Source organism: Pararge aegeria, chromosome 8, assembly GCF_905163445.1.
Source record: "Pararge aegeria chromosome 8, ilParAegt1.1, whole genome shotgun sequence".
Taxonomy (NCBI): domain Eukaryota; kingdom Metazoa; phylum Arthropoda; class Insecta; order Lepidoptera; family Nymphalidae; genus Pararge; species Pararge aegeria.
Window position 1 is genome coordinate 4,580,843 of NC_053187.1, and position 24,935 is coordinate 4,605,777.

The 24,935-nt window shown below is 35.2% G+C and overlaps 2 protein-coding genes across 7 annotated transcripts in view; one reads left to right on the top strand and one right to left on the bottom strand.

Moving 5' to 3' along the window:
- The window catches only part of LOC120625950 (cystinosin homolog), a 79,218-nt gene that overhangs the window by 40,690 nt on the left and 13,593 nt on the right, over positions 1 to 24,935 (top strand). For 2 of the 6 annotated variants that reach the window (XM_039893228.1, XM_039893229.1), the window contains 5 exons: positions 18,754 to 18,862; positions 19,611 to 19,710; positions 22,321 to 22,521; positions 23,233 to 23,473; positions 24,259 to 24,378. In XM_039893228.1, the coding sequence (XP_039749162.1) occupies positions 18,772 to 18,862; positions 19,611 to 19,710; positions 22,321 to 22,521; positions 23,233 to 23,473; positions 24,259 to 24,378 (753 nt within the window). In that variant the 5' untranslated portion in view covers positions 18,754 to 18,771. Of the gene's footprint in view, positions 1 to 119; positions 458 to 17,961; positions 17,983 to 18,753; positions 18,863 to 19,610; positions 19,711 to 22,320; positions 22,522 to 23,232; positions 23,474 to 24,258; positions 24,379 to 24,935 lie in introns of those variants that run through there. The other 4 variants (XM_039893224.1, XM_039893225.1, XM_039893230.1 and 1 more) reach the window with 4 other exon arrangements.
- On the bottom strand, positions 19,927 to 21,591 carry LOC120625949. The gene is made up of 2 exons (XM_039893223.1): positions 21,405 to 21,591; positions 19,927 to 21,298 (listed from the first exon to the last, which is right to left on the bottom strand). The coding sequence occupies exons 1-2, from the start codon at positions 21,441 to 21,443 to the stop codon at positions 19,961 to 19,963; spliced, it is 1,377 nt and encodes a 458-aa protein (XP_039749157.1). The 5' UTR covers positions 21,444 to 21,591; the 3' UTR covers positions 19,927 to 19,960.

Below are 24,935 nucleotides of genomic sequence, written 5' to 3' on the forward strand. Positions count from 1 at the left end.
TGATATTTACGAAAATTTTTGTACCAACTCTACCTCGTTTTGATATTTCAGGGCTGCCAACATGGCAAAAATAAATGGTTATAGTTTGAGTTTTCATATTCAATTTAAGAATGAAAAATAATTTGAATAGTCAGTAAACCGGCGAAGCAGCTCTTACAATCAAGCAGCCAGCAAGGAGCAAACCTAGCTTTGTCGCTGTTCAGTTTAGTTTTTTATTAATGTTTTAATTGCCACAAACAATAAACGAACTTGTTATGTTAAAACTAGCAAATGCTATACCGTGTCTTCGCGCGGATGTCGTACGAGGTGACTAAGGGAAAATAATGGGAACTACTAGGCTACTTCTATCACGTACTAAGAACACCATCCCGACTGCCCAGCGTAGTGATTTTGGTGAAACCCTCCCGTTGTGATCAGTGGCGTGCACATGTTGTCGACCAGGGCATGCATTAGGCAGGTAGGTACATGGAAAACCCCTTTCAATACGAGTTATGTTAAGTAATTTAAGTAGGCAGTGCTTGTGTGCACGTATGAAGTGCACGCCGCTGGTTGTGATAGGCCTTTAGCCCAAGAGTGTTATAGATGATGATCATGAATAAAATTACGTAAATCTATTTGCATTTATTTATATATAATTAAATTTAATTAAATGGTTTGCAGCCCTAGCGACAATGCATAGTTGATATTCGATTACTCAGAAAATCAGAATCACTTGGAAAGCCGTCTCGTTGGACCGGGTACTTATTGCTGCATGCGACTTGCACGACCATAATTATTACCGAGCGCAGGATGTATAAAATAATGTTTATCATGAGAAACTCTGATCGCATGGGATAACGGGGTCCGCGACAGGTTTTATTAACTGGGTTACACCTATGCTGTATGTTTCTTATAACATCTTATATTGCATCAGCACTTCACAGCTCAGCAATCATATATCCCCTGGACAAAGAATATATCCCCTGACAGTTAAAGTCTGGTGGGAGGCTTTGGCCGTAGCTGGTTACCACCCAACCGACAAAACGTGAGATGACGTGGGTGAGATTGCAGTCAGGGGGGAAAAAAATTATACAAAACTTGTATCGAGAATTTGAAAAAAAAACAGTGTAATTATCAACCTATTTGATTGACCACTGCTGGGCATACGGGTCTTTTCTAGCGGATAAAAAAAAACCCTTAACGCTTTTCAAATACCAGATTCAAGGGTTTTAAAGATGACGGTTTAAGGAGCTTTTTAGACAAGGGAATGCATAACGTCAATTTCCTAACCTCAGGTTAATAGTACAATAGTTTACGTTTTTATAATACGTCGACACGTGGCGAAGCATGTTAATCAAATGTGAATGTATAATTGTTATACTCTTTGTACGCAGAAAGGGTTGCCAACTTAAATATTAAATAAATATAAGATTAAATAAATTAAAAATATAAAAAACCTCTGAGATTAATAATCAAGCTCTTTCCTCTCATTTGATACCCATATGTATGATGGTGATGGAGTTGTGAAAAAATATTTATTCGCCATTTTGTGTCCAGCTTGCACCGATTTTCATCAAACATTCCAAGAACACTTCTGACTAATTCACCTTCAAATTCAAAAGCGGGTCTTCCGTTCGTGAGCTACGATACCGCAGACAGATACACACACACTGACACGTCAAACTTTTAACACCCCGTTGTTTTTTCGTCCGGGGTTAAGAATGAAAACGTACAAATAGATCGGCAAATGAGAGTCGGACACGTGTGTCTAGTATTCCGTATCTTGGAAGAAAATGTATGCTCGAATAAATAGTATTAAAAAAAAATCTAACGATCTATCGATGATTTTTGACAGGCGGTACAAAAGTGTAAAGAGTAGAAATCACTCAAAATAAATTAAATAGTTCAAACGAACTAAAAAACACGCTTGGTATAAAAAACTAAACTGATTTCTACCTTTTAGTTTAGTTTATTTATAAAAGCGATTTTTTTTGTTTTTCTTGATCTATTATTTTTGTTAAAGCAAAATTTATCGGTAATCCATTCACCATCAAAGAGATAATTGGAGATCAAAGAGAGAAGTTAAAGATAATGGTTGGAAATTAAAATGAACATCATACCTGCCTTAGTGACAATAGTTGAAAATTATATAAATTAACAAAAATCTTATTTTACAAATTAAAAAATGGAATAATCTTATCAAATTAGTATATTGTCATCGGTCCTCTATATATCTTCAAAGTTTGAACGAAATCAGATCGTTTGAGGAGGGTCAGAATAAGTCCAAAGGAGTCAGTTACAAACATACCAACAAGGCTAATAAAAATCTTATTTTTTATATTGAAAATTGGAATAATCTTCTGAAATTAGTGTATTGTCATCAATCCTCAATATGTCTTCAAAGTTTGAACGAAATCTGACCGTTTAAAGTGGGTCAAAATAGCGTCCAAAGAAGTAGGTTACAACCATACAAACATACAAACATACAAGTGAAACTAATATAAAGCGTGTAATAAAAAAGACTTTTATGACTACTCCACTCCTTTTCATCGTGTGGTTGAGAAGCTTTAGGTCTACCTCCGTCTCTTAGGCCGGAGGAAGGTTATGTAGGGCTCGCGGACGTCTACATACCCACGTTTCCCCTCCCAGCACAAACTAGGCTTAGTTAAAGAGTAATGGTAATAGGAGTCATATTTAACATGCCCAATAAAATCATAACCCTCTATTTCCTTCGCCGTAGACGAACAAAAATAGATCAGTAGGATATGTTGACCCTTTTAGTAATAATGTACTACGTTCTAGAGCGGTCATTTCCTATCTATTTGCAAGTCGTTAGTTACGTTTGCGACATTAAAATGATTAAACCAGATGATTCGGCGATCTACATAAAAGATTGAAAATAATTTGAAGTGTCAATTTCCATACAAAATATACTCCCGAGTTGAGGCTGTTCCGTTTGGGTTTTCCTAACTTTCTTTTTTTAATATACCGTAAGTAAACAAAAAAAAAATAATCAATGCATGCTATTTTCGAGTTTTTGCAGCACACACAGGGCAAATCATTATTATATAAATAGATAGATAGATATGGATATATTATATAAAAAGATATATATAGATATAGATATAAGAAAAGGATAATATTGTACTTAATGCGTGCCATGACTTCGGTGTTTTTTTTAATTATCTTTGTGTTGTACAGAAGCGGTGATAGCGCATTGTGCAGGAGCTCGACTTCCCTTTCGCTCTCTAACTTTACTAAGTTAAGTGTGTTTTAAGTAAAGAAAAATATCACTTGCATCAACGGTGAAGGAAAACATCGTGAGGAAACCTGCATGCCTGAGCGTTCAACATAATGTTCTCAAAGGTGTGGGGAGTCCACACAACCGAACTAGACGAGCGTGGTGGACTACGGCCTTAACCCCTTTTGTTCTTCATTGTGGGAGAAGAACCGTGCTCTGTAGTGGGCCGGCAATAAGTTGATGTGATGATGTGTAGTACATAGAGTGGCATTTTGAGATTAACTTAATTAAGTTACTCGTGGCCTAACCTTCAGAGACTCACTGATACTTTGCATCCAAGTTGCATCTTGCAGCCCAGTGGACCATATGTATAGAGCTGTTATTTACTTTGCGTTTTATCCAGTATTGTTACTCAATCCATTTGAAACGAAAGGAAAAATATGTGGAAGCATAAAATTATCATACTTACTTGTATTTATTTAAATTCTACATATTTAGGTGACGTGTTCAAATTGAATAAAATGCGTTGTAGGTAACAAATGCAATTGATTTTTTAGGGATCCGTACCGCATAGACAAATTGTGGTTCATGGGATTAAAGAACGCAAAAAAACAACACAACGAATCAAGTGGATAGAAGCAGGCGTTACTTTGCGGAATTCCATGATATTTTATGAAAATTAAGCTTAATTTGCTAAACTCCGTGAAAAGCAGGAGATTCTGTATGGTGTAACTTATAACTTCTTCAATCATTATACTGACACCATACAGACCTTCGGCAATGTACCCTCTACGCACGCTTCGCTCCGAAACCGTAACATCCTCAGGAGATGTTGACTTAACAATGAATAATTGTTGAGTCTTAACAATTATTCACTGTGAAGTCAACATTTTTTTTCTGCTTCTCCTGCTTTTCGCGGAGTACCTATAGCAAATTAAATTTAATTTTCATAATAAATCAAGTGCATTTTTGTGTGAAATGTTGCGAGAAATACAAATACTCGATTTTTTTTTATAATTTGAATTTGAAAATTCAATATCCTTAAATTATCTGCAGACTGATAAGAATGCTTATTCATTCTTGTATTTATCTTCTCAATGATTTACTAATCATTGAGAAGATAAATACAAGTGACGCGAGTTCGTTCGCGTACACATTTTGTTTTGTTTAGAAAATTTACCATGCAAACTTTGATCCGCTAGTTTACAAAATATACCCCGACTGTTCGTCGCATCCGATGATACCTCGTTTGCTCTGAGTGGATCAACCTGAATCGTAGGTGTTTAGCGTCATGTGATGGTAAATACACGGGCAACGCACTTCGGTCTCAAGTCCGTTGCCGGAACGCAGCGTTGAAACAATTATTATTATACACTATTAAACAATAAAAAAAAAACCACTCCTCCGCTTGCTGGGCTTTTGAGTACCCAAGCAACCGGCGGCCAGGGCTCCAGACTGAGGAACCTTCTTACAATACGTGTCGTTTCAAGAATACCTTCTGTATACGACCCTTGATCCAACAACCAAGCGAAAGCTTCTTAATATTATTTATTTGTACACCACTTTAAGTGAAATATATATAAAAGAAAACAGCATGGCAGTAGACTTCCCCGGACGAGCTCTAACACAAAAAGCTCGACTACTTATTTCTCGTACAATCAATGGAGTCCTGTAACCTCTTTCATTGTACAATACAACTTTTGTGGCATCAGATGCGGCTATTCAACTCGAAATTAAATAATCACGTCTCCGTTAGTGAATTCTCGCATGAGTTCGTTGACTCGCGGAGTTTTGCTTTTTTTTTTTTTTTCACGGTCAGTTAAGTGTCGCGTGTGTTCGCCGTCTTTTAGGCTATAATTAAGATGTTTAGCAATCAAATGGTGTTCATGCGCCATTTAAAACACTTTCGCTTTAACGATTAGGTGGAATTCGAATACAGTAATTAATATACAAGGAATTAAAAACATACATTTGTATCCGAAATTGTGTCCGAAAACAGCACAAACGCGCAATCGGTCGAAACGTTAATAAAAAATCAACAATAATGTAACCCAAAGAAGAAAATTTATTTTGGTCTGGGCATATGTTGAAGTCGGTTTTTTTTAATTTAAAAATAATTTATATATTGTATATTAAAGGTTTAGATTTAAACATTAAAGTTAAAAAAAATAACTGTCGACTGCTAAATGGAATGAAATTACTAACCGATTGTTTGGGAAACATGTGGTGTGGTTTTTGATGTTTCAATATTAGTCGGGTTTCTATATGACGGCCGACTGGCGCAGTGGGCAGCGACCCTGCTGTCTGAGTCATAGGCCGTTGGTTCGATTCCCACAACTGGAAAATGTTTGTGTGATGAACATGATTGGTTTGTGTCTGGGTGTTTATCTGTATATTATAAGTATTTATATGTATTATATTCATAAAAATATTCAACAGCTATCTTAGTACCCATAACACAAGCACGCTTACTTTGGGGCTAGATGGTGATGTGTGTAATGTCGTAGTATATTTATTTATATTTATTTTATAGGTTTTTATTTCTGTGTAATATTGTTAGGATTAACAATACAATCCTGTTGTATTAAAGGCCTCTTTCGAAGGAATGGTTTGCCCGTAACACCTCGCTGTAGATCTTAGTTCCAGCACAAAGGACTATATATATTCTGACTATATTTTATATTCCCTTACTACGGCACCCACAAGAATAGTCACAAAATTATATATGCTTAAATTCAACTTCGCTTCTTAGATTTGGCTCAGTCTTATTTTATTGTCTATTCCCGTGGAAAATAGGAGATAAAAATAAATAAATTGTTCCAATTTTTGATAAATACTTAACTTAAAGAAATTTAATGTGTCTTCAATCGAATTAAAATAAAGGAGGAGGTCCTCAATCCGTTGTTGTGTTTCTTTGTATATTCGTTACGCAATTACTCCATCAATTCTACACCGATTTTGATTATTCTTTTTCGTATGCCATACTTCAGAGGTGGTCCCATTGTGGCTTTATAAAACAACTAAAAAGCAAAAAATAAATATTGGTAAATTGTAAAATTATGTTTAACTGTCGAGTTTCTTGCCGGCTTCCGGCGACTTGGTTACAACCAATAGAAAGATATACAATTTTAAAAGTGCTTATACAACGTTTAACGGAATTACGAAATACTGATTAAAGGTGCATAAGTATATTTCAAAAATATACTTATGCGTCCTTCAAGATAATTTTGGAATTTTGTGTATAAAACGTTACTTATAGAAAAATCCTATTATAATAGAAACATCCTATTATAATATAAAGTACTTAAACGATAAAAAAGCTTGGGTGTGAATTGCTCTTACTGCGTAGGTCTTCGTAAATTAAATGAATTTTGGATATTTGGTTGTAAATAGGCTGTCGAAGCTCGGGATGTAATAACATCTCACTGTACTTTTGTATTCAATTGTGTAACTCGTTAACATAATCGAATTCCTATCTATTATGTAGATGACCCAGTTTACTAACACTAATATTAATAATAACTGCCAATTAAAAATGAAATACGCTTAAAAAACATATTCTTGATGCAATGCCCAATTTTTTAACTACCGTTAAACCGTTCGTTGGTTTAAAATCGGCAGGCGACTGGCAGGTTAAAGTTTAAGAAACCTTAGTTTACTTTAGTCATCCAACAACTTTTTTTTCTCTAAATCTTACTGGACGGATAAGGTGAGATAGATTTTTTTGTTAGTTATTGACTGGCCTAGAAGATGAGCCCCCTGGCCACTATTGGTAATTGGAAAATCATCGCCTATAAACAGAGCAAAACTTCGCATCATACGCAAGGAACACGTCCTACAAACTAAGCTCAGCTTAGTATGCTCGCTAGCGATATGTTCTGTTGTGACTTATAACAATATTTTACGCAATGTATGTAACAAATAAGTTGTAATGTTGATGTTCAAATAAACTTTTCATTTTCGCCCTGTGCCCATCAACCTGAGGCGTAGGTCTGAAGTCTCATATGCTTATAATCAGACCGGCAACCCTGCACTTACGATCGGAATATGCAACGCTGCCTTGAGGCAGAAATAAGCATGACGATAGTACCCTGATGAGCTTTGTTACAAAAAGCCAACTACTACTAAAATTTATTTTGCGCATTGAATATCTATTAAGCTTAATTTGCTATACCCACTCCTTATAATTTGTACAATCCTTCCAAATTTCATAAAAATTCCATATTTCTGTTTCTACTGGAAGTATTGTGAACGGAGGATTGCAAAATAAGCTAAATGTTATTTGTACTATATATATATAAATATATATATATATTCTTAAGCTATTCAGTTTTCCGATGCGATGTCGCGTGGAAACCGATTAGGGGTATGATTACCATACTACCATCTTAGACTGCATCATCAATTACAATCAGGCGTGATTGCAGTCAAGGGCTAACTTGTAGTGATATAAAAAAAAATGTGTAAAAGTAGACCTGTTTGTGACAGAGCTCGTCCGGGGAAGTATCTCCATGCTTATTTCAGCCGTATTAAAGCTTATTGTTCATTGTAGTATCTATATCATGAAATAATGCAAAATAACGCCTATAGGAGCAGGCGTTAGGCCAAACATATAGATAGTATCTCTTATGTATTTTAATAATAATAAAATAAATAAATATAGTACGACAATACACACACCGCCATCTAGACCAAAAGTAAGCGTAGCTTGTGTTTTGGGTACTAAGATGACTGATGAATAATTTTACGAGTAATATACATAAATACTTATAATATACAGATAAACACCGAGACACTGAAAAACATTCATGTTCATTACAGAAACACTTTCCAGTTGTGGGAATCGAACTCACGGCCTTGGACTCAAAAAGCAGGTCAGCTGCCCACTGCGCCAATCGGTCGTCAAATTTTGCTTTCAATTTTGCGCGCGCGCAGCTACGTGCTTAAACTACAGCTAATGACCATCACTCCATAAATACAAATCTCCGCCATGCCAGAACGCAAGGCTACTGAGTCGCGAAAGCTCGCACTTTCCTTCATGACCGTGTCAGTGCCGCAGTTAGCAACGTAATCACTTTAGAATGTGTGTTTACTTGTTTTTTTTTGTGTACTTAACGGGGTGTCCCTTGTAAGGCAAGAAGGTGACACCGTTTGAGTGCACTTATCCTGCTTTGCTCGCTGATCTCTAGGGCGTGTCGCTCTTACAAAGTTTCTACATGATTAGGTCGTGCCTAGAGAAAAATACATTAAATTACAGAATCCTCATTCAGCTTTGACGGCCGATTGGGGCAGTTTGTTCCTGCTTTCTGAGTCCAAGTCCAAACTGGAAAATGTTTGTATGATGAGCATGATTGTTTTTCAGTGTCTGGGTTTTTATATGTATATTATAAGTATTTATGTATATTATTCACAAAAATACCCATAACACAAGCTACACTTACTTTGGGGCTAGATGACGATGTGTGCGTTGTTGTAGTATATGAATTATAAATTAGCTATTTATCGGATCTCAGCTGAACATCGGCGGCATGCATGTACCTTAAATACATGGAAAATGTTGAGCTGTACACCCTTTCTGTCTGGTGTTACACACAGACATTCTGTTTTATAGACAGGCTATATTAATATAAGATGTACTGTTTGTAACACTTAACATGAATAAATGTATTATGTTTCTTTCTTTCTTATTGTATGCATTGCATTTAGTCCACAAACAGTGAAAACACCCCGCGCATCTTTCACTTTACACCCGCGGAATGTTGCTAGGTCATAAATTTTTTCCCATTTTCCTATTTCAGTGGGAACGGTTAGAAAATAAGAGGTACAATAATTGCTGGCAACTGCTAAATGAATGAATGAATGAACTGCTGTATGAAGTGTCTACCCGTTTGTTTGAGGAACCAATCTAAAGTGGAATGGTTTTTGATGCTTCAATAAGATTCGTGTACAAGGTTTCTGTATGTTCTTAATTCCGTGAGCAAATGGCCTTTGTTACTCTCCTTCCTTTTATAACTTTTTGCCAAAAATCAAATCAAACGGTTTCCTATTTAGGGCGAAAAGGAAGGACAAACAAACAAATACACATAATATTAAGTATGCGATTCCATACTAGAAGGGTGCCAATGGGACCTTATTACTACGTGTTCGCTGTCCGTCTGTTCGTCTATTCGAAAACGGGTTTTATCGCTTGAAACTCAATATAGAGTGTATGTTATAGACAAGTTAAAAATTTAAATAATAATGTTTTTGTGTTTTTAGCGCGATCCTAATAACGTTGATAGCGCAGTAAATATATGAGCTATATTAACTGTGTTAATACTGTGTAGTGTTTCATGTAGCATCTCGGTGTGAATGTCCAACTCATACATAGCTGGGTTTTCTTTTGACCCACGTAAGGTATTTCATAAAAAGCCAAACTAATTTCTACCATTATCATCCACTCATCGAGTTCTTGGTTTGCGGCAGGGATAGCATCGTTGGTCGAATTTTGCAAAGACAAATAACCTGTTTATTATAGTAATAATTGGGAAACCTTCGCAACACTTAAAATCAAAGACAAAGTCAAATAATTCTTTATTCAAATAGGCACATAGATGGCACTTTTGATATGTACATTACATGTAAAATATGACATAGGAGTGAGTTGATGGCGATAAATAAATTCGTCAACTTAAAACTAAAGCTATGAGGGTTCCAAACGCGCCCTGGTCTAAGAAGAAGCCCACAACAAACTTAGCCGGTTGTTATTTTTTTTTGGTTATCACCATCTCACATTGTCCTTTAAAAACTAATTAAAGAAGCAACCTGGTTAGAGCAATAATTTACACCCAAGCATTTTGATCGTTGACGTAGTCCTTAATACTATAATAGGACTTTTCTATGAGCTTACGTTTAATACATTACTTAGCTTCTGACCGAAACAAAGCATTGCAATAATGCTACTTTGCGGAAGAAATAGGGATGGTGGTAGTCTCACTTCTCAGGACGAGCTCTGTCACATAAAATACTACTACTACTACTGGCGTACATCGTAAAGACCCATCGGAACAATATAAATACGAACAAAATAGCAAGCACTGTCTCGAATCCGTTTGTATTTTTGTTATCTCTGATGTGATTAATTGTTTAGGTGTTAAGATTACGCTAAGCCGTCCTAGATATAATTAAATATCATTGATGAATTGCTCGTGCTAAGATTTATATAGTCACTGATAAAAAATATTGTGTTAGACTGTAGATTTTTTATGTGCCACTAGGTCGTTTTACTGTTATAGATTGATTTAAATATTAAGATCATGTCCTATCGCTCAGGTTTTTGTTTAAAAATCTGCAGCAATATGCTAAGTCGCGGCAATTTCGTAACTGTATCATACGGGTGCTTTATACATTTTCCATAATATCAGTTTTTGCATTTGTAACATTGATAGATTTAGTTGTGACATTTCAATTTTTTGGTTTAATTTAACTTTTTCCAGTTTTAATAATTACTAGTGTTTACTATTACTTTTTATGTGTTGCAGAACAATGAAATGTTTTTTTTCTTTCTTTCTTATGATTTTTTTCCTATAATTGTACTTTGTATAAACGAAAAATTCAATCTTCCGGTTTAAACCTCGTATGCACGATGTAAGAAAATAACCCATTTGTGTACAAGTTTATCTAATATACATCCCAAAAAGTATACTTTAAATTAATGTTAGAAAAGAAAAAAAGCTTTTTAAACCATTGTGTAATCGAAAACGGAAGTTTTAAAATTGAACTCTTAGTGGTTTCGTTTATAAGAAAATAAAGTGGTAAGTTTTTCTCTAATATTCACGTATTTAATATACATATACGTTACATGAATCTGCATGCCAAAGTGCTTGCCTACTGTCCCATTCTTCTATAATTCAAAGAAGTTTATCTTATAGTTTTTTATTTTTATTTTATTTATTTGCTGTATAAAAACATAACACAAGTGAATATGCTCATAACAATATTTTTAAAATAAATAAATATACTATGACAATACATAAATCGCCATTTAAAGTAAGCGTGTTATGGGTACTAAGGTGTCGGGTGAATATTTTTATGAATATACATAAATACTTATAATATACAGATAAACACCCAGACACTAAATAGCACTGTCCAGTTCTGAGAATCGATCCCTCGGCCTTGGACTCAGAAAGCCGGGTCTGTGCTCACTGCGCCAATCTGCCATCAAGCTATACTTTCCTAATTGACTTTTAATCATCTGTACGATCTCTGCGAACATGTTAAGAAGCATTTGCCCTAATTACTCTTGCGTATTGATAAAACAAGGTTCATGCACCCTGCAAGTCGCACAGAAACCCCACTGTATTGAAAGCCCATGGCATGCGATCATATTTATTAGCATTGGGCATAATAGTCCTTATTTTTTAAATCATAGAGGTGGAATCTGTGTAGGATCATCTATAGATGATTCCAGTCTCGTTGGCTGTATTGAATGTGGATTAATTCACGCAATGTCATATGAATTAACAATTACTAGACGCTAATTGATCACGCAACTGAATAATGAAGTAACGTTGTCTCACATGAGATTAACATGTTAACGTTTGGGACGATTAACTAAGCGCTATTTGATTAACCAAGCAATAAAATTCACTTTAAGTTCGTGAGCAGCATTGCTGTTTAGTTAGTTAGTAAGGAATGTTTTTACTCTGAAAAATGTAGAAAAGAAGATTGACTTAAACTATCTCATCATCTAACAGAGTGGTTCTCATCTGAGAATGAGTAGGATTCCTCATTCTCTCTTAAAATAAATTTGGCTTAAACCAACTCTCCTCTATTGCCAAATATGATTGAAATTGAAATTGTGTAATTGAATATGCAGTGGCGTGCACTGGGTTTCTTACCAGCAGGAAAGTTGCATTAAAAAGAAAAAATCCTCCTGTCATTCTCATTTCAATTTTAGGGTATGCAGTGCTTTTGTGCACTTATGAAGTGTACGCCACTGTGAATATGATATGCCCACCACAAGCGGAAACGTATTCTTTATATCGTTCCTTAATACACCATCATCATCATATCAACCCATTACCGGCCCACTACAGGGCACGGGTCTCCTCCCACAATGAGAAGGGGTTAAGGCCGTAGTCCACCACGCTGTACCTACATTATAGATCAGGGAAGCAGGTTTCTTAACGATGTTTTCCTTCACCGTTGAAGCAAGTGATATTTGTATTGCTTAAAACGCATATAATTAACAAAAGTTAGAGGTGCGTCCTAGGATTCGAACTCGGCTCCATCACCGCTTCAAATCACCACTGATTTTTTAATACATATTAAGAACGTTATTTAAGGTCATAAGATTTGTCGGTACATTAATAAAATATCTTATCTTATTTTTTTATCTCACATTGTGGAAGATAATAACAGCGGTAGTTGCCTTTAGCAGATATCTTTGGTCTATAGTTTTTAGGATTTTGGACCCAAACGGAATCCTATTACAAAGCCTACGGTTTTTTGTCTGTCTCTCACAACGTTGAACAGCCGGCAGTTTAGTTTAATTTATTAGTTTAATACACTAGCAACAAATAATTAAAAAATATATAAATGTTGCTGCGACATATTGTTGTTAACTTATTTACTCAGAGAATTTATATCATGTGGTGATGAAGTAACCCGTTTTGCCGGTGTTCGACGTACACTTCTATTTTCTAGCCGGTTTTTTAATAACTAATTTATTATATAATACTATAGTTATATAATACACTTTTATACATAATTCGTATCTCATTTATTTTATCACTCGTATCATCATAATATTAACTTAGTTGTCTGTGAGTTTTGGTTTCTTGAGCAATTAGCTACGTGACATAAAGTTGGGTTACTTTTTGAGTTTCCGTAAACTTTAATGAAACTGCCTATATTTTTTCTATAGGAAACCCGCTAATTAACTGCGCGGACGAAGTAGTAGCAAGCAGCATAAACGGGCTGCCTACTATAGAAAAATAGTTAAATCTGTCCTGTGAACGCCTTATAAATAAACGTGGCATAACGTCGTAATAGGTATGCAGTTTTTGGCACACTTCAACTGAAAGCACCATTTCAATGCAAGAGCGTGATAAAACACTGCATGGCTATTCCGACGTTATGCGAAAATTATAAAGAAAACTTACAGCTTAGCTTACTGTTTTAGAAACCCCGAGTGGTAACATCGATGTGGGAAATACACCTACCACTACTTCATTCTTAACTTATCGACTTAGATTTCGGTCAAGTACAAACTTGCAAATGAAAGAAACTAGTTACATTTACATGCACTTAAGAACCCGTTATTTTATAACCCAGTTTTTGTTTTTTTTTTATATCTATACTACTTACAATTTAAGAGAGGAAAGATTTGTTCGTTTGTTTATTTTTAATCGATAAAATTTAAAAATAATAAATAGATTTCGAAAATTCTTTCACAAAAGTTATATGGGCTATATTTAATTTTATTTTTCATCCTGAAATAATTGTAATTTTAAAGCCAGAAGACAACATCTTAAGTAATGAAAAATGTCACCAAAAACATATACGAGCATATACCTGTGAATATATTCCTTATGCTCTTATAAATGAACCAAAATTAATGCATTTTATTTATGTCGAATAAATAAATAATAATTTGTGATTTTTCAAGTCATTTTTAACCCTAAGATAATAATGCTTATAAAAAGAAATCGAATGATTAGTAAGTATGTACACAATAAACTGACAGGTACTTTATTATGTAGATATTTACCTTGGCCATTATAGCATGTTTTTTGGTTGCATAGTTCAGGAGATAATGAATAATTAATATCACGGGACGTATGGGAGGCGCTTATATCTATCGATATAATATTACGTTACGGCCTTTAGTTGAATCGGGCGAAGCCGTGGGTAACAGCTAGTGTCATGCAAAGCTATTCTTTGTTCGCGTGTTTTGTCCTCGTGAGAACGCTATCTCGATATTAAAATTCCGTAGCTATGTTTAGCGTGCGCATTGAATAATTGTATGGACTTGTTTTGTATGTAATCGTTGTATGGAAGAGCTGTAACCTGTAAAGTAGGGGTGTCTCGTGTATGTGAATTAAGTTACCCAAAACAGTTGCTTACACCTGACCTTTATAAACACAATACAAATATAGTAGTTGCAGAGCTTTTTGAGGTTATGATTGCCGGTATAATTACAGGCCCATGGGGTTGATGGACATAGGAACGTGTTTCTAAGCATGCTCTGTGAGGCATGCTCTGTTAATATTCGATGGTTTTCCCCTTACCATCCCATTTGAACCATCTGTTTGGGCCTATGTCCAGGAGTGGAAGTCCATGGGTTGAAATGCTGAATTTATGAAACTTTACTCCTGATGTGAGATCGGACCCACATATGATGACTTCCTTGTCTAACTATCTTCTCTTTCCGTGTCTATATATATTCTCTTCGAAGAGATAGAAGATCATCATCATATATCTTCTCTTTCTTCTCTTCGAAGAAAAGATATATGAGATATACGGGACGGAAAGTCCGTTTAAAAATTTCATAAGTGCCTACTTGAAAAAGAATAGAAAAAAGTGGGTATGTTTTTGAAATAACTGCGTTTATTAACTTCATATAATTAAATTGAAGTTTCATCCTCGACTTTCTCAGCAGTTTCACATAAACGCAATCACTCTAAAGATAAGATACTTTAAAAAAAAAACTGATTATTAAAACTGGTTTACAATTGGTTAGCACCGAGCGTTATAAAAAAAAAAAAAACATATTAAATTAGACAGACTTGGCTACCTTGAAATGATCTCTAAGTATGCAGACTACTGATTCTGAAGTCGGAAGTGTACAGAAAACATTCAAATTGGCATTTGATCGTTACTACATATTCCTTATACGTGTAAATGAAAATAGATATAATACTTCACATGCTTTAGAGGCGGAGGACATTATGTACCGTCTCTGAGACTTATCTGTGTAACCGAATACCTAATGGTTTTTGAGTAAGCCTCTGCCATCATTTTTAGAACATCACATCCAAAAATAAATCATGTGACTCCTGTCACTCTATTATGTACGCGTAGCGTAGCGCAGGTATTATGCGCGCGTCGGTCTTTTATCTTCAATAGGGTTGTCATAAGTAAACATTTTTTTTTTTTGGAAAATAAATATGCTTCTTTAGATTTAATATTTTTAGGGGGATTCCATATGAAATTTACTTATGCACCCCCAAAACGTTGCTGCTCGTTCTTTGTTCCTTGTATGGCACCCGCGGGAAGGGGCGCACTACAACTAAATTGAATGCCACATCAAAAAACAAAATCAAACGCAGACGAAGTCGCGGGCAACAGCTAGTAAGAATATAAATAAATAAATAAACCTCACTTCCGGCTGATCGGTATCCGAATAAAGCACTGTCATTATTGTTTCTAATATTTATAATTAAATGAGCTAAAAGGTAATGTTGTAATATAATGAGTGCTTAAAGGTTCTTTAATCAAGTTCACCGATCATTGCCATTTGTAATACTACCTATACAAGTCACGAGCCGTTTTCAATGTGAATGCGAACAGTAGAGTTAGTACAAGTTTTGTTCTCTCGCATTCGACGAGTCGTTTTCGAGTATGGAAGTACTTGACCGTCGAAGTAAAATGGATCCTATTTCTATTGTGTTATAGTTCAAATTTTAATACTCTCAGCTCGGTCTTTTGACAGAATGTTTGTAAAACAAAAATCAGAAGTGCAGGATTTGCGACTCCAAAACCATTTTATTTTATTTTTACGATACCTATATATCGATAATCGAAAACCACGCATCGATTGCAAGCGAGTAAATCTTGTACTAAGGTTACTGGTCGTAGAATTATGTCAAACCACTGCCATTTGTCATTGAAAAGTTATCTCTATCACAACTGCTAAGGATTCAAATTAGTTTAATGTCTATCAGCGATCAATCTAACAACAGGTTCGCTCAGTTGTAGAATTGAGTTTGGACGGTGGTTTTATGAGTTTTTTTTCGGTTTATTATTTTGGTTGTGTCGTTTTTATTGCAACAAAAAAACAACACAACTCCTAAACGTAAGCCGGTTATGTAGGTTTTTGTATGTTTATTTTTTATATGTATATTGTATGCTTGCCTATGCTGCTATTTGACAATTGAGTTACTGGCATGTATCACGATATATTTGTAGGGTACATATTACAATAATTCCTGTATTCTTTGTTGTTATATTGCGGATATGTATGTATGTATGTATGTGTTTAAGCGGCGATAGCCCAGTGGGTAGGACTTCGACTTAACTTTCAAGGGGCGAAGTTCGAATCCGAGCACGCACCTCTCTCTGACTTTTATTGTTAAGTGTGTTTTAAGCAATTAAAATATCACTCGCTTCTCCATAATGTTCTCGAAAGCGTGTGGAGTCCATCGACCCGCACTTACCCCCTTCCCATTGAGGGAGGAGACAAATGCCCTGTAGTGGGCCGGTAAAGAGTTGATTTGATGATGTAGGTGTTTATTTGTATGCTATATTTAATAGTATCTTAAGGCTAGCGCCGGTTGTAAATGTAGTTTGTTCAGGACGGTGAACAGCTGTTGCCGTGTTTGTTGTTAGCCGTGAAGGTATATTTGCGCGGAAAGTTTGAAAAGTTCCACTTTTGAATCCGGTCGAGCTTGCGAACATGTATTACTACTATGTGTTTTTTTTAATATATTAATTTATTCTTAGTTGTTATATATACCTTAGTTGTATGTATTTAAGTACTTGCTATTAATAAATAACTAAGATTTTTAGCACAGAATTAAATCGTTAATAACAAAAATATTCGCGATACTAAATAATTTATGTTTTGGCACAAATAATTTATTTATTTAACTATATGATATTATATTACAAGAATATTATGTATAGTTCATGGGATAAGAGTATGTTGATTATTATTTTTAAATAGTGATGTTTCTGGTACTAATGTATATAATTCATAAAAATATTCATCAGTCACCTTAGTACCCATAACACAAGCTACGCTTACTTTGGGGCTAGATGGCGATGTGTGTATTGTCGTAGTATATTTATTATTATTATTATTATTAAATCTACATAGTAAAATTGAAAATCTCCAATACGAGTTATAAAAACTTAAGGATAGGCATTGTAAGATTTGTAGTATTGAAGATTTTCTTAATTTTATATTCACTGCATAACCTGTGCATTCCCTCTATGCACGCCACTGAGTATGAGACACATACCGACCTGCGAATAAAAAACCGCGCAATAAAACCCATTCGACGCAGCTTGAAGGTATTGTTTGTGGTATCGAACCCATAACATGACTCTTAAAGAGGAAAACGCAATGTAATGCTTCTACAAATCTAGATTTACTCGTCCCAATTCACATTGATGATACACAAGACCACAACTACAGACAGTGGTGTGCATTATATAGATGCACAAAAGCACTGCCTACCCGAGTCAAAAAACCCAATGCATGCCACTCTGCATAGAATTAGTACCTACGGATTTGTATAAGTGAGAAATGTTTGTTATTTCATGCATTCGTTACTTTTATCGTTACTTTATGTGCCATAAAATTATATTTTAATAGTTTCTGAATTGGATACCCTCAGTTGAATTTGTAATATTATATTTAACCAGGTGTTCAGGGTTATTGAATATTCAATTTTATCAAACTTTGAAAAGGATTTTCATGCCGTATTATTGTACACCGGTGCGTCATAGCAAAGTATTGTTGCCATTGTTAAGTGTTCACTAAAATGACAGTAAGTACTAAAATAAGTATCTATTGTCATTTTTACACGATGTTCTAAACGTTAAGGCAACTGTCACACTAACTACGATGAGCGATATGCGAGTGAAGCTAGAATCTAAAAAGCATAGCGAGAAGCAGTGCCGGATTAACCACGATTAAAGGGAGCCTCGCATATTTAATACCGCTCATCTCTGCCTGACTGACTGACTGACTGACTGACTGACAGACACGTACACGCACACGCACACGCATACAGACAACGCCTATAGTAATTTACTACACTATTAATTATCCACAAAATAGGAACCCATAGCAGATCAAGGGCTCATTTAAAAAAAATCCTACGGGCCCCGCGCTTGATTAATCAGGCACTCGCGAGAAGCAAGAGGAATAGGTAGAACGTCTCGCAAAATTCGATCGCGTAAAATTAAACTACGATTCGTATCGGATCGATATAGCGCCATCTAATTACTATACTGGGAAACAGTATTGTAACCATGGAGTTTTAGACTTTTCCTGTAAAAGGGGCGCTATTAACGTATCGCCTATTTATTTACGCGATCAAAAATGCGCCTTTTACAAGTTTTACATTATGTTTCATTTAATAATGGCCGAATGAGTGATATTTTATTTATTTATTGCTCGGCGGCGCTTGTTTGCTCGGCGGCGGTGGAAAAAGTGCCTTAAAATATTTGAAACTCATCTTAGAAATCTATAAAATATCTAACTATTTTTTTTATTATTAAACTAGTTATTAACAATTATTTTTATTTGTTCACAGATAAATAAAACAGCAAGAATGGCACTGCAGTCATCATTGTTCCCCGGGAGCACCGGGGCGTGCTCTAGTCATAGGATAAGCGTCTGTTTCTTTGCCATGTTTTTATTAGGTAAGTAAATCATATAACTATTTTACTACGTCGAAATAAATTGATAAATTAAAATGCACATATAATACAATACAAAAAAATTATCGCAGCAGTTTATTAACTTTGAAAAATTATAAACATTATATATATCATTGTACAATTGAATATGATAAAAAGTCATCGTAATAATAAATAATAGTTTTATTAAAATTACGACAGTAGGTATACTTAAAATAGAGGCTCTTCGACTTCACATTTAGGGGTCCGAGTTCGAATTATATTATATTTAAAAGCACATAACTTTGAAAAGTTAGAGGTCCGTTTTGGGACACACCTCTAACTTTTGAAAGTTATTTGCGTTTTCAGCAATTAAAATATCAACGGTGAAGGAAAACATCGTGAGGAAACCTGCATACCTGAGAGTTCTCCATAATGTTAATAAAGGCGTGTGGAGTCAACCAATCCGCACTGGTACAGCGTGGTGGACTACGGCCTTAATCCCTTCTCATTGTGGTTGGAGACCCGTGCTCTGTAATGGGCTGGAAATTATACTTAAAATCTAGCTTTCACGTAGTTCACCACGCTGGCCCAGTGCTGGGGGGACTGCGCGCGCCTTTAAGAACATTATGGAGAAAGTTTGAGGTACGTGCCGGGATTAGAACTCGGCACCCCGAAATTGTAGCAGTAGTCCTAAACACTAGGTTTTCACCGCTTCCATCTTTACCCTGCGATATTGTTATACTTATTATATTTGTTTATCCTTTTACAGGTTTCTCCGTCGCACAAACTCAGAAAGAAAGGTTATATGTGAATATCACAGACATCAACCTTCTTGTGGATAAGACATTACTCTTTCAGGTTATACAAGTGTGAGTAGATAAAATTTTTCAAAGATTCTATATTATTACCTTTAATTCTTAAATAGTAAAGTATAGATACATCAACTCAGTTGTGCGCGCGGCCCTATGTGTGGGTAAACCTTGTACATATACAGTGACTTTGTGTGCGTGACAAGAGGTACAGTCGGGTACAAATACAAATACAGTTATTTACGGGTTATATACGGGTTTTTTTTTAAAAAAACAGTTATTTGGTAATTTAATGTTTATTTATTGAACATTATTCTGAATCGCTACTTGAAAAATCAAATGATGAATTTTCGGATTCGCTGCTCTCATCAAGGTTAATTATGAATTCTGACTCCATGTCAAAATGTCTATAGTATTCTTCTTCTTTCTTTTGTACATGTCGACAAGTATTACCCCACATCCCTTCATCAATTTGACTTAAACATTCATTTATGAGTTTCATTATTTCCGTCACATTTTGGTCGACATTACGCGAAGCAATATAATTTTTTAAAATTCCCCACACATTTTCTATGGGGTTTAGTTCAGGATGATATGGTGGCAATCGAAGAACTTTTATGCCATATCGCTGAAGTATGTCATCAATCTTGTAACAGATATAGTTTTCTTTATTTTTTTTAATCAAATCATACAGTTCAATTTTTTTCATATCTTGATTAAAAGCTATATTTTTTTCTGTCAGCCATCTCTGCATTTCTATTTTTTTGGAATTCGAATTTGGGGCTCTGTCATTTTGAACGTTATGGTATGAGGCATTATCAAGCACAACCACAGAGTTAGGTGGAAGATTCGGTACTAGACGTTCTTTTAGCCACTTTTCATAGTTTTCCGCGTTCATGTTAGAATGGTAATCACCAGAAACACTATTTGCTTTGTATGTCAATAGTGCGTTAGGTACGAAACCTTGTTCTGAACCAGCATGCACAATGATAATTCTTTGTCCTTTCGACAGGTTTCTCTTTAAAGGTGGTCCATCTTTATTACCCCATCCTTTGTTTTGAACATGATTAGTTAAGATATAGCTCTCATCTGTATATACGATACACCGATTTTCTTGACGGTATCTGAGTAAATTTTTTAGGTAGGAAAATCGTAGTTTTTGGATGTCATGCCGCTCTATAATAACACGTCTGTTATCCACAGTTTTTCGCCATTTGTATCCCAACTTTAACAAAGCTGTACGCAGAGTCGAAATACTTCCATCATAGTTAAGTTTATCTTGAAATATTCCTTTCAACTTTAGCAAGGTAGGTAACTCACGATGTTCTAAATGGTAATTTTGAATAGTGGAACGTATAACATCAACGTTAAAGTTGTCTAATTCTAACTTCTTTAAACGTTTTTTACGGTCTTTATGCGGAGATTTAAACTTAGAGTCAGATTCTTTTCCTTCAGCCAATATATTAGTAACTGTTCTCTCTGATACCCCCACTGCCATTGCTGTTCTTTTCCGTACGCTATTTAAATGTTCACTTAGTTTCGATATTAAAATTGGACTTGCACTGCAAACTGGATCACTTACTAGTTCCAATATATCTCTCGCATCTATTTTCAGAAATTCGTATACCTTAGCAATGGTTTCTCGAGTCTAAAACAATAATACGTAAACGTCAACAAGGATATATTTTTTCGTATATAGAATCATAATAAATACCTATTCATTACATCTAAATTTAAAAATAAAAAATATTTACCTGACTCCTTAAACATTTTTTCCGTGAAGAACTAGACATTTTCGTAAACGACTGTACCCGTAAGAAAAAGCGATAGGAACACGTCTTGCTCGAACGACGACTGCCGCGTCACTGCCACACGAATGAAAGTTGTATATTTACAAGCGCACGCACACATAGGGCCGCGCGCACAACTGAGTTGAAGTATCTATAACTATTTGTAAGATGGTATACCGTACATGCGTTATTTTAGTCTATTAGAAATTACTAGCTGTAGCCCGGGGCCTTTTTTTTCTCGTCTTGCGGGTACTGTTAGTTTTTCGGTAAAACTAAAGGACCCATTTTTAATCGGTTTCCAGTATCTCTATGGAAAAATTTTGCCTAAATTATTCTTTACTAGCTGGAAAATCAAGCATCGATTGTTTTTTTTTTAACTTCCCTCGGGGAAATTTTCGAGTTGATAATTAGCTACCTGATTCAAATGACTAATAATAAATGAAATGTCATTAAAATTCAAGCTGTGTTTATGAAGTACTTATCTACATTTTACTTATCAAACTACAAATCTTTCCTCATTATAATATAATAATGAGGAAAGATTTGTATTTTTTTGTGTGTATGCTTGTTCTGAATTAACTCACAAACTACTGTGCCGATTTCATTTTTTTTCACTATTAGAAAGCTACATTCACCCTGAGTAACATAGGCTATATTTATTGCTGGAAAAGATAAGGAATCCTAACTGAAACTTTAGTAACGTACCTCAAGGTGTAAAAAAATCAATAAATCTCGATGCAGAAGTTGTGCTAAATATAAGTTACAAACAAACAGAATTTCGTATTTATAATGTGTGTATGCATTAATGATTAAAAAATAATAGAAAAATAAATAAAAAAAGTATATCGTTAAAAAAAATATAAATAATATACCTTTTCAGAGGAGAATTCAACACATCACTAACAGTAGCAGCGCAAATCCAGCACCCCGACATAGTGCAGTTCTCTCCACCAGTAATCGAAATACCAGGTTCCGCGGATCCCAACACTACGGCCATTTTCACCTACGATGTAAGCGCTTACGGGAAAAGTCCGGGCCATTCTGAAGTCACGTTTAATGTGACACCATCTGGAATTGTCAAGTGAGTTCATAGTAATAATAAAAATAATATGAGAGATAAAAAGAGAGAGAGAGATAGAAAGAGAGAGAGAGAGAGAGAGAGAGAGTGAAAGAGATTGAGAGATAAATCAATTCAAATTAATAACAAATTTAGGCCATTCACAAGCACCTATGAAATGTTCGTGCATATTATATGTTTACGTTACTGAGAGATGATGGTGATAACTACCCTCGTTAACTTAAAACTAAAGCTACGAGGGATTTGCACTGGTCTATGAAGATGCTTAAACACACTTAGCAGGGTTTTTTGTCATCTTACTTTTGAATAACTTGATTAGAGCAATTCATAACGAAGCTTTTTATCGCTTATGTAAACCTTAAAACTATAATAGGTTTTTTTACACCTGTTTTATTTATACAAACTTGGGACGTATTGAGAGACTCTGTCAACAAAAATATAAATGTAGTATAAGTGCCAAGGTAGTTGATATCAATTAAAGAATTGAAATCTTCCGGATTCTAGTTAATTTGAGACGTTATTTAAACTAAGGGATTTGTAAAATAAAAGAAAAAATAGGAATAGGAAATCCCATGTAGAGTTATTTCAAGTAGGTGACGTTCATTGAGGTATCATAACTGCTTTTATTTAGCTTAAACTTTAATGTATTGATGCAGCAAATTAAAGTTTTAGTTTTAATGAATAAAAAATTAACTCCAAGATTTTCATTTACAGCTTACAGTCAGTATTTCTTCGCGTAACGGTGATGTATTCCTACCACATCTACATCATATCGTACATAATGGGCTGGATTTACTTCGTGGCGTGGTCGATCTCCTTCTATCTCCAGATCTACATCAACTTCAAGAGGAAAAGCGTGGTCGGCCTTAACTTTGACTTCTTGGCACTCAATATTATGGGCTTCACCATGTACTCACTCTTCAACTGTGGGCTATACTTCTCCGAAGTTATACAGGTTGGTTTTATAGAATACTAGTATACTTTATGCAGTTTGACCCACATTGAGTACAAACTTTACATTTTATACTAACATACCTAGTAAGAGTAGTAAGAGCTGGTTCAGACTCGGCGGGAACCGCGCGATTATAGAATAGCATTGAAATCGCGCGGGTCTTATTTATATAAGCTCTAAGTATTCGTTCAGACATAACCACGCGGTTAATCAAGCCGCGCGGTTATGTCTGAACCCAACCGTCAGAAAATAGAATCGCGCTGCTTCCGTGCTTTTCTATTACTTTGGATTCTTTACTACACGTTCCGTTGCGTTGCGGATACCGCGCGGTTAGCACGTTAGTTCGCAATGGATAGTAACGAAGTGGGGAAGAGACCACGGGATCTTCAGTGTGAAGATTACTCAAATAAAATTATCAAAAACCAAGCTTTTTTATTTTCTATCGTACATTCTTAAATTGGGATATAACTGTACGAAGTGATCATGTACTAGTAGGTCACTTACTATTGCAAGCACCCAATACCGCCTTTTCCACACTTCTTATTCGATCTACATTTTCAAACTGACGCTATCCCCGCACGAAAATCGCATTATAACCGCCGGTGTCTGAATAACATCACAATTTTGCGTGTTCGAACCGCGCGTTTCGTAAACGCGCGGTCGCCGCACGTCTGAACGAGCGCTTAGTCAGAGTGAAGTAAGTAAATTAACCAATATTTTTGGTTAATTTACTTACTTCACTTCTTCTCACAATGAAGATGGATTAACGTTATTTCCATTATTTCTAGGGTCAATACTTCAGCCGTCACCCCCGCAGCCACAACCCTATACAGCTGAACGACGTTTTCTTCTCACTGCACGCCTGTTTCGCCACGCTCGTCACCATCACACAGTGCTTCATATATGAGGTGAGTAACGTAACTATCATCATGAAAATTCAGCTTAATTTGCTTTGGTCAGCGAAAAGCAGGACAATCTGTTTGGTGTAATTTCATTTCAAACCACTATAATTTATAAATGTAAAGTAATGTCATTGTAAAGTCAATATCTGAGGATGCGAAACGTGCGTAGAGGGTACATTGCCGAAGATCTGTTTGGTATGGAGTATAAGGATTGAAGAAATTATAAATTACACCATACAGACTCTCTTTGCAAATTAATCTTAATTTTCATTATATATTAAGGATTTCCGCAAAGTAACGCCTGCTTCTATCCAAAATATAACTATCATCATTAAATGACGGATGTACGATTTATAAATTATTACTCCAATAGTGAAAACCAGCCGAAAACAAATTTGCTTGGTTGTTTTCCAGATTTTTTTTTTATTATAACACCGAACATGTTTGTTACATTTTGGTTTCGTAACATAGTACTTATAGGTAATAAATATATACAGTAATACTAATATTGGACGGTCGATTGGCGCAGTGGGCAGCGACCCTGCTTTCTGAGTCGAAGGCGT